Genomic DNA, 15,555 nt, shown 5'->3' with positions numbered 1-15,555 from the left:
ACCATTTGGTTATGCCATAGCCTGATTTGTATCACTCCTCCCCAGATACAGTAGGTTTTTGTCTTCCATTCTGGCTAGTGTGTCTCACTGTGCTCAATCATTGAGTGTATCTTTTCCTAAAAACCCACATCCGATGTGTTTAATGGAGAGAGACAAACAGGGAATGTAAGAAGTCAGGTTACATGATTTGCTCATCAGATTGGGCAGTTATCCATGACCCATCCTGATTAATTTATGCTAGGAACAATGACATTGAAATATGCAAATCTTCGCTTTAGTTGCCCAATTTAACTGTGCATGCAGTTGCTGTAGATTAGAATATGCAGGAGGAACAATAGCATCCAAAATGGTCTTTTCCCAGGAATAAAATATATCTGTAATTGAACTCCTCTTTTGTCATACTAAAGGATGCCTCAAATTTTCACTTCATAACCCCTGCAATAGCTATTATTATACAGTACTAGTAGCTATCTCTCTTCTTTTCCTGCATCTTCCCAAAGCATATCTTGAAGAGGCAGCCGACACAAGTAGAGGGCAACAGTTAATCAAACTAATTGATTTAATCGATTATATATATTTTTTAAATGGACACTTTTTTTTAAATATAACACATTTTCAAAAATATGAGATCTACAAGCTCACAAAGCACCCCCATGTGACACGAATGGAGCTTGTAGATCGGATATTTTCAAAATATTTACTTGACGCCATCGTAAAACCAAGTATAAAATAGGGGTCAAGTGGTTAAGCAGACTAATCGACTAAATCAGACTAAATCTGTAAAATGTTTTTGTGTCGATTCGTTAACTCTTTCAGTGCCAAGAGTATTTTCATAAAGTACTCCCCCAGTGCCAGCAATTTGCGTTTTTTTTTAGTAAGTTTTGTAATTTTTCATTCAAATAAATGATCTGATTGGGTTTTTAAACCCATAATACAGTTCTACCAGTAGAGAGCAACAAATCGACACATTGATGATCTCGCTGGCTCACTCGCCCCCTCCCAAACAGGCTCACGTCATATCCGGTCATAACCGGATGTTGACATTTTTGACAATCGTTGATCGGGCTAAATTACGATGTGATACACGACTACGATGACTGATCGTCACCCAGACCAAAGAGAGTAGACGTGGACCTCTCCGTTTGTTTTTTATACCGTGTGAAAAACCGTGACTTTCCCTATTCTGGCCGAAAATGATCGCGGGAAAAAAATTAGAACCGGAAACGGAATCTGCGTCATGAAACCGGAACCCAATGAGTTTGAAGGAGTCAGGAAGCGAAAGTGATCATGAAAAATAAACAGCATAGCGCGACCACAGTCAAAAGTAAAAACTCGGGATTTCTCGTGCTGGCACTGAGGGTACTCGGGAAAAACTCGGGATATCTCGGGGCGTGGCACTGAGAGAGTTAATATATTTAAAAATTGTTTAAAAAACAAAAGTAAATCGAAAAAGTAATCGATAGAATAATCGCTAAGAAGATAATCGATAGTGGCAGCCCTAGACACATGTGCACAATACAATTTAAGATGAGCCTATCATCTCTAGCTGAACAGCAGACCACTCTTAACCTGGCATTACCACATCTCAGGATTACTGGATATAATACAGTAAGCCATGACACATCCTCTTCCCTTTACCCATTACCCAGGCGATCCCTGGGTAATGTTTGGGATCAGGTCCACTCAGACACCTCCAGAGAAATTCAACTTGTCATCAGGCCGTGTGTCTCAGTCTCCAAGCAATGGATCTGGAACACTCTGCCCCACTCAAGCAGTACTAGAGAAATGTGACCTGACAGCTTGTAGATCAGCAATTTTCTTATAATTTGTCATACAGCAAAGTGTATAGGGCTTAAGTGGGTAAGATAATGTCCCCGGCGCTCCCCGAGGACATCGTTTATTTTATTATTTTTAACTCGAACCCTGCCTGCTGACATCATCACTGCTCAGAGCAGTAGATGAGGGTGCCAGGTATCACTTGACGATAAAACCCAACATTGCAAATGTCTATGCTTTTATCTTCATTCACCTGTTATTACAATTCTAACCATTTAATACTTTGACATGCGCTGTGAGACAAAACACATAGATCCTCTGAGGGGCTAAACAAGCACTGCTTGCTTTAATTTGGAATTAGCTGGACTATATCTCATGAACTAAGCCTGCCGCTTGATAGAGGAATTAGTGTATTAGTGTAATGCTATGCACCCAGCACTTAGCCCCCTTCTATGATTGGTTCATGTCCTCAGAGAGTAGAGTGTGATTGGCTCGCTTATCTCACCACTGTGTGCCACAGTGCTATTGGCTCTGCTTTGCAGTACAAGGGCAGGTCCCTATTCCTCTTATTAGGGTGTTGATTAACATGCTGCAGGATAGGTTGAAGATTATTGTTTAATTAAACTCCAGACAGTTTTCATTTAACCTTCAGTGAGACTGGCAATTAACATACTGGAAGCACACGTGACGGGCTGTTTCTGGAAATGACAAAGTGTTAACACTTGCTCATTAACACAAGGGAAATAGTTGAGAGTAAAATGTAAACGTTTATCTTTGCTTACATTATCTGAATCAACAATGTTTGCGTAAATAATCTTTAAATCCATCTATCAGTCAAAATGTAATTCTCATTTAATTGGCATTATTGATTATAGCAGACAACCAAATCAAGTTCCCAGATTGGTAATTGTGTAGACAGACAGACAGACAGACAGACAGACAGACAGACAGACAGACAGACAGACAGACAGACAGACAGACCCGATCTCCAGAGGAAACGTTCTCTTTGAACGTTTTTGAACGTTTTTGAAATTCCGTGAATAGACACGGAAAAACCCGAAATTCCGTGCATAGCCGCCTCGCATCTCCCCCATTGTGACTAAACCATGACGGAGGCGCGCAGTCACAGGCGAACTGTCACCCCATGAAGGACCACCGAGGGAGCTAAGGCGACCGAGTTGCGGTCCTGAACGGTGTGACGTTCGCCTGTGCCTACTCAGCGCCGTTTGAGTTATGTACCGATAGGCACAGAATCGTAAATTTTGTTGTGGGGACTGCTCTGCTTCCGGGTTTTTCCGGGTTGCGACTGGTTACGCCCACCGTGGGACTCGCCGTACATATGCACGCAATTTCTGGGTTTCTAGGCGACTATCCACGGAATGAAGTGCACTGGATCCGTGCAATGTTACGGAGATCTCTGGAGATCAGGCTGGACAGACAGACAGACATACAGACAGACAGACAGACAGACAGACAGACAGACAGACAGACAGACAGACAGACAGACAGACAGACAGACAGACAGACAGACAGACAATTCTTAGGTCATTTCCCTCTGTTGACCCTTTGAGTCTCTCTTCAGCTGAACTAGGGGACTATGACCCAGAGGAGCATCCATCAGATTACATCAGAGACTTCAAGTTGTTCCCCAAACAGTCCCTGAAACTGGAGAGGAAGATTATAGAGATACACAAGAACGAGCTCAGGTACGTGTTGAACAGAGTGGTTGTTGATTGTCATATAGTAGGTAGCTACTATCTCATAGGTCTCTGTGGTATGTCTTATTTTCCATGTGGTGCGCTGTCCACCACTGTGGGGATGTTAATCGGTTGATTGTTTTATGTTGATGACGGCTCGGATTGGGCCAAGCATGATTTCCACAGTGTAGGAAGCGAAAATAGAGAAATATGGAAATACAGGGTTTCTGCCTGACAGCAACGATATCCGCCTTGGCCAGCGGTATGGTTTCCCATCCAGGAGACCTGGGTTCAATCCAAGTGGTTACACATACACAATTCCATTTGTTGAACTCAATGCGGAACACCACAAACCAACGGATGACATCACCACTGGCTCTGTCCACTTTTTCTTCTTTAATGTCTATGGCGATAGATTACCTATTGCCTCTGTATAATCCCTCTGCTCTGTTGAATTATATCGCTCACATTGCGCTCATCTGTATGCAAAGAACGGTGCACGACCAAAACATAGCAATTATAGAGCATCAAAGGCAAATCCATTATTAGACGGATGCTAATGAGCAGCATGTGCCCTCTCCTCTGTCTGGTGCAGAGGCCTTAATTTGCTGACAAGATTTACTGGGTGTGTATTGGTACCGCACTGTGTAGGAGTGAGAGCTAGGTCTTTTACAAGAGGGGAAAACGTGTGACTTTATGGGTGCCGTAAAAGGGTGAGAGATAAATGTATGTGTGTCAGTGCTGCATATGGGAGCATGCATGCATGCACACACACACGTGTGTGTGTGTGTGTGTGTGTGTGTGTGTGTGTGTGTGTGTGTGTGTGTGCGTGTGCGTGCGCGTGCGCGTGCGCGTGCGCTTGTGTGCATGCATGCACATGTGTGAGAATTTATGCATGTGTGAAGGCATATCGTCGCTGTCAGGCAGAAACCTCATTATGTCCAAAACTGGAAATGTAAAAAAGAACCTGTGTTACAATGGATCCAATATAGTTATTATTTAGTCAGAAACACAGACAGACGTGACCACTTTCGCTTAAAAAATAATGTAGAGCTCACAACAGACAGTAGTATGATGAAAAAGGGGCATTCAATCATGAAAAAAATCATAGAAAGTTGAAATATAGACATCAAAGGTTTCTGCCCGACAGCGACGATGTGTACTGTGTGTGTGTATAGAGGTTTGTAAACTACATTTTGATTTAGTGGTGGCGGTGAGTGTCAGTGAGTCAATGAGTCGACACAATGCATCACTCATAGCACTTAGACTGATGAACACACACAGTTCCAACACGGCCACCAGACACTGAGCCTCATACTGCATGTCAATATGTCTGGATGTGTAATATATGTTAACCGACCCAAATGTAATTATGAAAATGAGTCACAGAATCAGAATAATTTTTATTACCAGCTGTCTTTGCATATTCAAAGATTATGTCAACAGTAAACACTGGAAAATCCTGTATCCTCTTATATATGGCATAGCAGTGGCCGTCATTTTGTGGTGCCACAGATAGAAAACCCATTCATTTTTTCCCCATAGGGATTTCCGAAAATATTTATATAAATTATTTTATGCCTTGAACCAAGCCATCCAGGCTCCAGGTGAATCATGACCATACAACATTTGATTCTGTGTCAAAATATGTATTATACTATATTTTAATACCCTTTTATTTATTTTTTTACACAGAATCAAATGTTTTATGGTCATGATTCAGCAGGAGCCTGGATGGCTTGGTTCCAGGCTTAAAATGATTTATATAAATAAGAAATAAGAATAATGTTTTTTTTTCCTGTGGCGCCACAAAATGGCCGCCACTGCTATGCCCTTTTTCACAGTTAAATTAACACTCAGGAATTTGCTGTCAATGCATAAGTTCTTAAAGAATAGTTGACATGTACGTTGAAGTTAAAACAAAGGGGAACAGTGCTTTTAGTGCTATAGTGTAATAATGACACTGCCTAAAAGATATATTCAATAATATTATTTCTTAATGAGCAGGTTGTCTATGTTTTCAGATTATTATTCTTTCAGTAAACCTCTCATCTCCTCTCCTCTGTGATGTGACACTGTAGGGGTCAGTGTGCTTCCATGGCTGAGTTGAGCATGCTCCAAAGGGCCCACACCCTAGAGACGTATGGAGTCGACCCCCACCCCTGCAAGGTAACTTCTCACACTTCAGACCAGACCATAATTTGACCAGGGATCATCAATGTGTCCGTACACGGACAGATGTGTCCATGGCAAGACTTATTGGCCTTGTACGTGGATTTTTTTTAGTTTTTTACATAACATTATAATGTTCTTATTTTGATCATAAGACCCAATTACTGAGTGTCAGTTTCTGGGTTTTCTTCAATGTATGACATTGATTTGCTATGGCACTAAGGCACATTAGGAGTCCACTAGGACAGTGGTTCTCTAACTTTTTATTTTCAACGTAACTCTGAGTTACAGACCTGCAAAGGTAATTTAAGGCTACAGCTATTTATGTATTTCTGGTAATATTATTGTCTGCTTATTTGTGTGTCCATGGCAAAAATAGAATTTTGACAAAAATGTCCACCACAAGCCAGCATGGCGATGATCCCTGAATCAGTGACTGTTTCACTACCTAAGACAATTCTACTGACTATCCCTCTAATAAATTGCCCACAATTTCGCACATTGCCCATGGGTATGCCTGCACCATCCAGCCATATGCCAGGTTTCACTTGCCTTGTTTTTGTAATCATTTATCAAAGGGTATCCTGTTGACCCAGAAGACTGCCTGGTTGTCTGCCTACTGCTTGTTATGAATAATGAGTTCATGACCAGCTCTTAATCTTTGTTCCTTGTCATACAATGCCATAACTCACTCTTTCATCTTTCCAGTCACATCTTCATGTGGTAATGTCAAATACAGTTCAAGTGCCATAACCACTTAAGCCCTACTTTATACTTCGTCCTACAGCAAAATATTTGTCTATAATATAATACCATGCCCAAAATAGGGTCACCACGTTGAAAGTGGTTAAGTAGAATCATAATCTATTCCAACCTGTGACTTTAATGTTTCCTAATATTTCTTCTATAATAGTAGGGCAATTGCACTCATGTCATGATGAAACCCAGTGATGTGTTACCATGGGTTAGTTCAGAGAGGCTTGTATGAAAGAGCACCATAATGTGTGCTGTATTGTCTCTCATCATAACTCCTCTCACTTTGCTCTTCTCAACCTGTGGGCCGGAGTCCACTGGTGGGCCGCACAGGTATTGCAAGTGCGCACCCAAATAATTCTCTCTTTTTTTTATTTTTTATGATAATACATAATTATATTAAAAAAAAGTAATCTTCTTTAAAACCTTGAGAAAAAAAAGTCTTTGTGTTACCAATAAATAGGAACTTAAAGTTAGTTCCATTGATCCAAGCCGTAACACAATCGATCGATCGATCATTATAATAAACATGCTCTGAAAATGCATGTGGCCCACCCGTCTACACACTTAACACTTAACGGATGGTTGGGCCACGTATGCCCTCGAAATGTTCAAGTGGTCAATGATCCAGAAAAGGTTTAGAACCACTGCTCTACTTACTTACTACTTACTTACTACAGACACATATCCCTTTTTTCTCTCTGTCAAATATCTTCTAGTCCACATACTCTCCCAGCCTCCCTTTCATTTTGATCAATGCCTGTGGATTTTGCATGTTACAGAAGCAGGACTACATAGGACCACCCACATGGGCAGATCAGATGTTGAACATTACAGCGGTGACATCATTGGCAGTGCAATTCATTTCTAACGATGTAATGCCATTGTGAGACATACAGTTATCTGTTTATTGATTTGATGTCCTAGCCCATATCCTCATGTCATCCACTTGTCCTTCCATTACCTTGCCGCCACAATTCACATCGGAATGCCAATTGTTCTTAAATGTCAGGGATCAATATTCACTCTGATTTAAGATTTTATCATGGCTTCAGGGGAAACTCAGTCATTGACTCTACATGTTCCACTCACAACAGAGCAATAGAAGTCCATGTTACATTTCTCTGGTTCACTTCACTGCACTGTAAGGCATCTTGTTGTTAATTTCACACATAATGTTGTACCGTTCTTCTGGTAATGTATTTGTTCTAATACGAAAGTGAATAAAAAATGATAATTCTTCTCTTGGAAATGCCTTTTTTTAATCATAATAATGACTGGATGTGATCAAATATAGTAATATCACACTGATTATATTATATCTCTTCTCCCTTCTTTGATGTGTTTCTTATCTTATATACAGTATATCAGTGTATAAAATGGTCTCATAGACAGTCATATAAAAGCATGTTAAGCAAATTAAGGGGATCATTTTAATTTCTGTAAATGGGAGCAGATCGCCCCTTATCTGTTCCACTCTTATCAGACAGACTTGTTATTTTGGGATGGCTGAAAATGGTTCTTAGACCCTGCTGTTGTATATACTGTATGCTACATTGCACCAGTGTCAGATGTGGAAAGACAGAGAAAGCAAAATGAAGGAGAAGGAGAAAGGATGTTTATAGTTTATTGTAAATTGTATAGAGACGTAGATTGGCACAGTATATCAGACTGAAAGGATTATTCATAATACATTCTGCCCTTATGTGGGAGCTATGACCTATAGCGCATGCTACCAGCTGCATTTTATTTCACTACATCAAATCTTTAGGCTTTGTACCCTGTGCTTGACACCAAATCTTGTGCATTTTAAGCTTGAGTTGAACACAAAAAACTAAATCGAAAACCCAGATTTTTGGCTTCTTGTACTTTATAACACCATGCGCTGGCACTCACTTTTGTGTGTGTGTGTGTGTGTGTGTGTGTGTGTGTGTGTGTGTGTGTGTGTGTGTGTGTGTGTGTGTGTGTGTGTGTGCGTGTGCGTGTGTGCGTGCGTGCAGGATTTTACAGGCTCCACAGCATTTCTAGGATTCACAGCCACAGGCTTTGTGGTCTTCCAGGGAAACAAGCGGATCCACCTACTCAAATGGTACTCACTTGTCCCAAAGCTCTGTCTGTCTGTCTGTCTGTCTGTCTGTCTGTCTGTCTGTCTGTCTGTCTGTCTGTCTGTCTGTCTGTCTGTCTGTCTGTCTGTCTGTCTGTCTGTCTGTCTGTCTGTCTCTCTCTCTGTCTTCCTGCCTGCTCTCAGTTAGTTAAGTCGTGGTCACACGATATACTGTATGATGTGCCCATGAGATCCTGATCTTGTTTTGTATTTGGTATGTGTGTGTTTTTTCTTTTCCTAGTGTATTTTATAACAAAATGACACGTTCCCTTTCATTTCCTGCGACAGGGCTGATGTCAGCAAGCTGAAGTTTGAGGGGAAAACCTTCTATGTCATCGGAATCCAAAAGGAGGTGAGTGCAGCATCCTCCTCTGAGTACAGTACAGTACGTACAGTAAACGCATCTGACTCCCAGCTTCCTCTTCTGAGGGTGATGAGTCATACGCTCTGCCGCGCCGTGTGGCCGACGCCATCATGGTGATGGATTGTGCGTAGTTCTTTACAACACAGATCCAATGCCATGCTCTTAGATTACACTATCCAGGGTTTATGTTGTTGGGCACCCATGGGAGAGGAGATCTGGATACTGATGCTGTATCGTGGTCTCGCTAAGTTCTGTTTTTCTAGCTGTGTTGTTGTCTCAGTAACCTACTGGTCTACATCTGTCTCAAACTCACTCCTTTTTGTTCTTTCTTTCGTTTTTTCTTTCTTTCTTTCTTTCTTTCTTTCTTTCTTTCTTTCTTTCTTTCCTTCTTTCTTTATTTCTCTGTCTGTCTGTTTGTTTGTTTGTTTGCTTGTTTCTTTCTTTCTTTCTTTTAGATCCTCTGTCAATCCATAGTTCTAAGTACTGTACGTACTGTGTAGTTCATGTTTAGACTGCGACTTTTTATATGCATCTCTAAAAGCGTGTAAGGGTAAAAAAAAACAAAAAACGCATAAGTGGGTCATTCTGTTTGTCTATGTAATCTTGTCTTGCAACACACATACTGTACTGTATGTGTGTGTGTGTGTGTGTGTGTAACAGCGTGTTACTGTTTCAGATCTCCTTAACAGGCAGGATACATTGTAACAAAATGGTGGGTGTTCTACGCCTAACCTCATCATTAACCTTTACTGTATGTGTCGACTCTGTCCCAAATACAAGACTTCCTCTAAAAATACCCAGTCAGTAGATTATTCTACGGATGACTGGCTCCGCAGCAAAACCCCACCTTAAATGCCAGTACTGACTTGATGTGTGATGCGGCCATATTTCACCTGCAATAGGAGTCTTGCATTTGAGATGCAGATTCCATCTATATGTACTAACCTTCAATACAGAGCTACAGTAGATGCTGAGCAGCAACTTTAAAGTAAGTCTCTAGCATGAAGCATTCCAGAGATATTCTAAAAATAGTAATTAGAGTCCTTTGATGGCGCCGACGCCATCATAGAGTCATTTGGGTTATTAATATGTTTCCCCTTCACTACAAACAATGTGATATCTGCATTTCTACAGTAGATGTCCAAAGTCATGGAATTCATATTATTCCAAAAGTGCTCTAATCAGATATACAGTATATATATCTATCCTGTTGGTTGTGAGCTCTGTGTGTACTGTAGATTTGATTGTCTGCTCTGCTTCAATCCCCCAAATTCTGCTTCTCACATTCCACGTTGACCTAACCAAGCTTTGTGTCACATTCTTCAGTCTGCTGCTTTAATATTTAAATTCATATGGACATAATCACAACAGGCCACTCCCATATGAAATTTGGCTATGCTTTGGTATATAAGCTAGAAGAGTTATTTCTCAAAACCAACCAATGAATCAATCAATCGATCAATCAATGTCATGTGCTCTTCATTGCAGAAGCATCATCTCTGCTTAGTCTGTCTTTCTGCCCGTCTGTTTGTCTCTCTGTCTGGCAACTCATGTATGGCTGAAGATGCAGTTTTATCTTTGTTTTTGTCTCTTCTCTCTGTTTATATACATATTCATCGCTGGTGAGTAAACACACACACACACACACACACTTTTAAAAAAAACATTGCATTTGAATCACGCTCCAATCCTCAAGTTGACACATCCACTCAAACCTTCCTTGAATGAATTTACGGTAGTTCCTACCTTACCTCTCCCATCCTCTTCACAGTTGGCCTCTCCTGTGTTTTTTTCTCCTTGTGGTCACCGTTTGAATCCCCTGTGTTGCGTGGTGCACAGGGAAATCACCAGTTAATTAATTAAATCAATCATTAATTTAACTCTGAGAGTGTTGTACACTCTCCGTTCCGTTTGCATTTTAGTTTGTGTGATCCAATTTTATTTGATATAGTTGATGTGAATCTCCTCTCAGCTTTTTTTGATCAGAATTTTTATTTGACATCAATCTCTTTAGTTTTATACTTTCATCCAAGTTGATGTTGCAGTCTGTGTCCTGATTTCCCTTTACATGTATTATACTGCTATTTCTGTTTAGCCTATTTCTATTTGTCACTATTTTAGTTTTTAGTTTTTTCCTTTTTTTTATTTGTGATGTCAGTGGTCATGAATGAATCATATTATTCAGTTTAATCAATACTGTAATTACTTCAGCCCTGCAATTATATGTACATAACATATCATATCCCCTCGTCATCCTGATTGTGTTTTTATGATCATTATGGGGAAACATAGATTATGCAATGAAATCATGCACAATCTACTGTATCACTGCCCATACAATATTTTAACAATTGTAACTTCTTCATCATATATTTATTGACAAAAAACGTTTAGCTGTACGCTGAACTGAATATGACTGTGTGTGTGTGTGTGTGTGTGTGTGTGTGTGTGTGTGTGTGTGTGTGTGTGTGTGTGTGTGTGTGTGTGTGTGTGTGTGTGTGTGTGTGTGTGTGTGTGTGTGTGTGCGTGCGTGCGTGCGTGAGAAGGTATGTCTTTCACTGATCTATTCTGAGTTCCATCATGAACTGAATCATGCATTGATGTTTTAACCTGTTGTGATTAGTTTCTAACACTTTGTGGCAGGTCACTGCATGACATCTGTCACTGCCCTCACTACTTACTGTACACCAGCTCATCTGTCTCCCTTTGAACTGATAAGATAAGATAATGTAAGATAAGATAAGATAAGATCAGATAAGATGGCCTTCATTATATTGGTCAACACCGCAACAGCAGCAGTCTGGGTACATTGAAACCAGTGCAACAAAGTAATAAAATAAAATATCAAATTATATAATAATAATAATAATAATAATAATAATAATACTGTAATAAAGATGGAAATGTCTTTCAGCATCGAACACCTCGTGATGCCTAAGAAATATGATTATTATGCCCAAAACTGCTTACAGACAGATAGTAAATGTTTATCCATTAATGTCCTTGATGTCGTACTGTTGCTGCCATGGGTGGGGACCATTTTCTTTTTCCTTTCTTTCCATATAGAGGCTTATGTAGAACAGTATCTTTGCTTGCTGATTTTGTAATTATTGAGAACGTGTTGTACGTGTTGTTCAAAGTGGGACGAGACAGCATGGTATGGTAGGTGTTTGTACACACTGGGCTGGTAGCAGAATATAGCTACAGTATAATCACACACACACACACACACACACGCACGCACGCACGCACGCACGCACGCACGCACACACACACACACACACACACACACACACACACACACACACACACACACACACACACACACACACACACACACACACACACACACACACACACTCACACACGGCAAGTGCTGCACACGTGTGTTCCAGTCACCCTGTAACAAGCTGCATAATAATACAGTAGATTACTTTATACTGTCCCATAACAATGAGGGGGTTGAGTAACAAAGCTGAGGCACTACTCAAAGGTCATTCTGTAGTACATTACACCCTGCACAGTGAAGTCCTCAGTGTTAATTTAACTCTGAGAGCATACAAATGGAACCAAGCGGTTGAAGCGGGTCTGTTTCGTTCCATTTGTTTGTACACTCTCAGAGTTGGACATGGATAAATTAACGCTGAGGATTTGATCTGTGTGTGTGTGACGAGGTTGGCTAAAATACTGTGGATATCGTTTAAAGCTCTATTGGGTTCCGCCCAAATGTATGTCAGTCCTCGGATCAGTTCAACACCAGTTCTATGAGGACGCAAAGTGGGAAGTGGGCCACAAGGATTATGTTTCTGTGCCCGTTACAGTAACTCACTCCCATCGTCCCATGTTATTGATCTACACACATTGCCTCATCACTTCCTCCCTATTCCGCCTCTCTCTTTCTCTCTCTCTCCCTCACTCTCTCTCCTTCCCTCCCCCTCTCTTTCTCTCTCCTCTCTCCTTTTCTCTCCCCCATCTCCCTCCCGCCAACTCTATCTTTCTCTCTCCCCCCTCTCTTTCACACTCCCTCACTCACTCAATCTCTCTCTCTCTGCCCCCCTCTCTCCCTCACTCTCTCTCCTCCCCCTTCTCTCTCTTTCTCTCTCTCCCAGTTTCAGCATTGATCTGGCTTCTCATAATTACCAGACACAATGGGCTGATATGTGGACATTTACTGGAATATATCCTTGCTCTTAGCCCATAAAGAGACAGCCTCTCTACGAGCCACAGGCCTCTTTTACTGCTGATGACTGTAGCTAACTCAGTATATCTGTCTTCCGAACGTGTTGGTGCTTTGGGTCTGTGGGTCAGCGTTTTGCACAACTCCCTCTGTGTTCAGCACTGTTCAGCACTTTGTCTCTTCCTGCGTCTTTATTCACTTGTCTTGCAATCTCATTTCTCCCCACTTCTGCCTGCATCTCTCTCTCTCTCTCTCTCTCTCTCTCTCTCTCTCTCTCTCTCTCTCTCTCCCTCTCTCCCTCCATCTCTCCTATTCCTATCAATTCTTTCCCTCTGTTTCTCTCTTTCTCTCTTTGACCCTCTGTGCAGAAGAAACTGGTGTTGACGTTTCACACATCAACCCCTGCAGCATGTAAACACTTATGGAAGTGTGGGGTGGAGAACCAAGCATTTTACAAGTGAGCTTGACGCACGCACACACGCATGCACGCACACACACACACACACACACACACACACACACACACACACACACACACACACACACACACACACACACACACACACACACACACACACACACACACACACACACACACACACACACACACACATTCGCACACGCCATAAAATACAAACATTTTTACACTCACAGGGTTAAAATAACACTAAGGAATTCACAGTACACCACACACACACACACACACACACACACACACACACACACACACACACACACACACACACACACACACACACACACACACACACACACACACACACACACACACACACACACACACACACACACACGCAGTGGAATGCAGGCTATAGAGGTTATGAGCTGGACTTGCAATATTAAAGAGGTGGTGCCATGGTTTTGCACTTTTTCTGTCTTTCATGTGTCTATGAGGTTGATAGAACTTCATTAAGCCCCCTGGTGGTGTTTTTATGGTGTTTTATGTCTTCTCTGACTATTTTTAACACTTTCTGTACACCTTTTAAAAAAAAATCTTCCTCATGTTTTAGGGGGGGGGGGGGGGGGAATCACTGAAACTCACGGCACCCCGTCTTTAAGAGTAGTTCATTTAGTGTTTAACTCTCTGAGTTACAAATGGATAAAACACAATTCAAGGTAATATTTTTTCTTTTATATATTTCCTGTATTATCAGAGACCAGCCTGTTTGTCTAATGCTGGATGTGTGTGTGTGTGTGTGTGTGTGTGTGTGTGTGTGTGTGTGTGTGTGTGTGTGTGTGTGTGTGTGTGTGTGTGTGTGTGTGTGTGTGTGTGTGTGTGTGTGTGTGTGTGTGTGTGTGTGTGTGTGTGTGTGTGTGTGTGTGTGTGTGCATACGCGTACAGTGGAGAGGCCGGGAGTGAATGTCCTCCTGGATGTCAGACCAACATCCGAGCTCCTTAATCAAATTAGATTGAATTGAGTTTGGAAATGGCAGCCAAGCAAAGCCACGCGCACGCGCACACGCGCGCACGCACGCACACACACGCACGCGCACGCGCACACACACACACACACACACACACACACACACACACACACACACACACACACACACACACACACACATCAGTGCTGAGTGTCAGGAACCTGGTCTGGTGTGATAGATGATCCTGAACCTGTACTGTACGGCATATAGTATTACAAAGTGCTACACCTTGGATCACCCCCCATTCTAGTACGTACTGTACGTTGCTGACACCAAACACCTTGCTGCAACTACGGCTTACAGCAGGAAACAATAAGGACCAAATGGAGTGTTAATACTGTATCTACAAGCTCACAATGTGTCACGATGCAACTATCAAAGTATAGTTATTGTTCTGCCCACAATAGATGAAAAATATTCAGACATGGGTCACGAAGATGTCCAATTTCGACCCCAGTTTTTCCATATTTTCTAAACATAACGTTCGTCTCTGATATACATTTGAATCAGATTCTCTATTTAACAGTGCCAACGACCATTTCGTCAATGCAACCAAGCTGCATTGGATGCCTTGCACCCGAAATAACAGGGGTAGTCAACAGATAATTAGAACATTTATAATTAGACAAAAAGTTCTTAAAATCAAATCAAACATCACAAAATATGTGAGTCGAAAGTACTTTTTAAATCAAATGTAGCTTACCCCTTTCATTTGATGCTGCTTCAGTACATGTTAACAACAAATATTACAAGGACCACTACAGAAAATTGCAGATGAACATGTAATATCCAGGATTCGCAGTATAGACACTATTACTGACTATCCTTCTAACAAAGTGCCCACAATTCCACACATTGCCCATACACTGTCCATGTACTGGGTTTTAACCCAGTCTTGATTTAATCTCTTCTTTGCCTCCCCCCCTCTCCCTCTCTCCCCCTATCTATTTCTAACAGATGTGCTAAGTCAAGTCAGATAAAGACAGTATCCAGCAGTAACATTTTCTTCAAGGGAAGCAGGTTCAGATACAGGTGAGTGTGGTCAAGAAACCTTTTTGAGAGCTGGCAT

The 15,555-nt window shown here is 41.4% G+C and overlaps 1 protein-coding gene across 1 annotated transcript in view; it reads left to right on the top strand.

The window, feature by feature from the left end:
• frmd3 (FERM domain containing 3) overlaps positions 1-15,555 on the top strand; it is a gene marked incomplete at its 5' end in the record, with an annotated part of 72,119 nt that overhangs the window by 39,063 nt on the left and 17,501 nt on the right. The window contains 6 exons of the mRNA XM_080432445.1: positions 3,359-3,482; positions 5,555-5,642; positions 8,399-8,487; positions 8,791-8,854; positions 13,412-13,500; positions 15,444-15,518. Coding sequence (XP_080288571.1) covers positions 3,359-3,482; positions 5,555-5,642; positions 8,399-8,487; positions 8,791-8,854; positions 13,412-13,500; positions 15,444-15,518 — 529 coding nt within the window. The remainder of the gene's footprint in view (positions 1-3,358; positions 3,483-5,554; positions 5,643-8,398; positions 8,488-8,790; positions 8,855-13,411; positions 13,501-15,443; positions 15,519-15,555) is intronic.

This window comes from Gymnoscopelus braueri, assembly GCF_963280865.1.
Source record: "Gymnoscopelus braueri genome assembly, chromosome: 7".
NCBI lineage: Eukaryota > Metazoa > Chordata > Actinopteri > Myctophiformes > Myctophidae > Gymnoscopelus > Gymnoscopelus braueri.
Note: the sequence above shows the minus strand (reverse complement) of the source record. Positions and strands in the feature narration are given on the sequence as shown.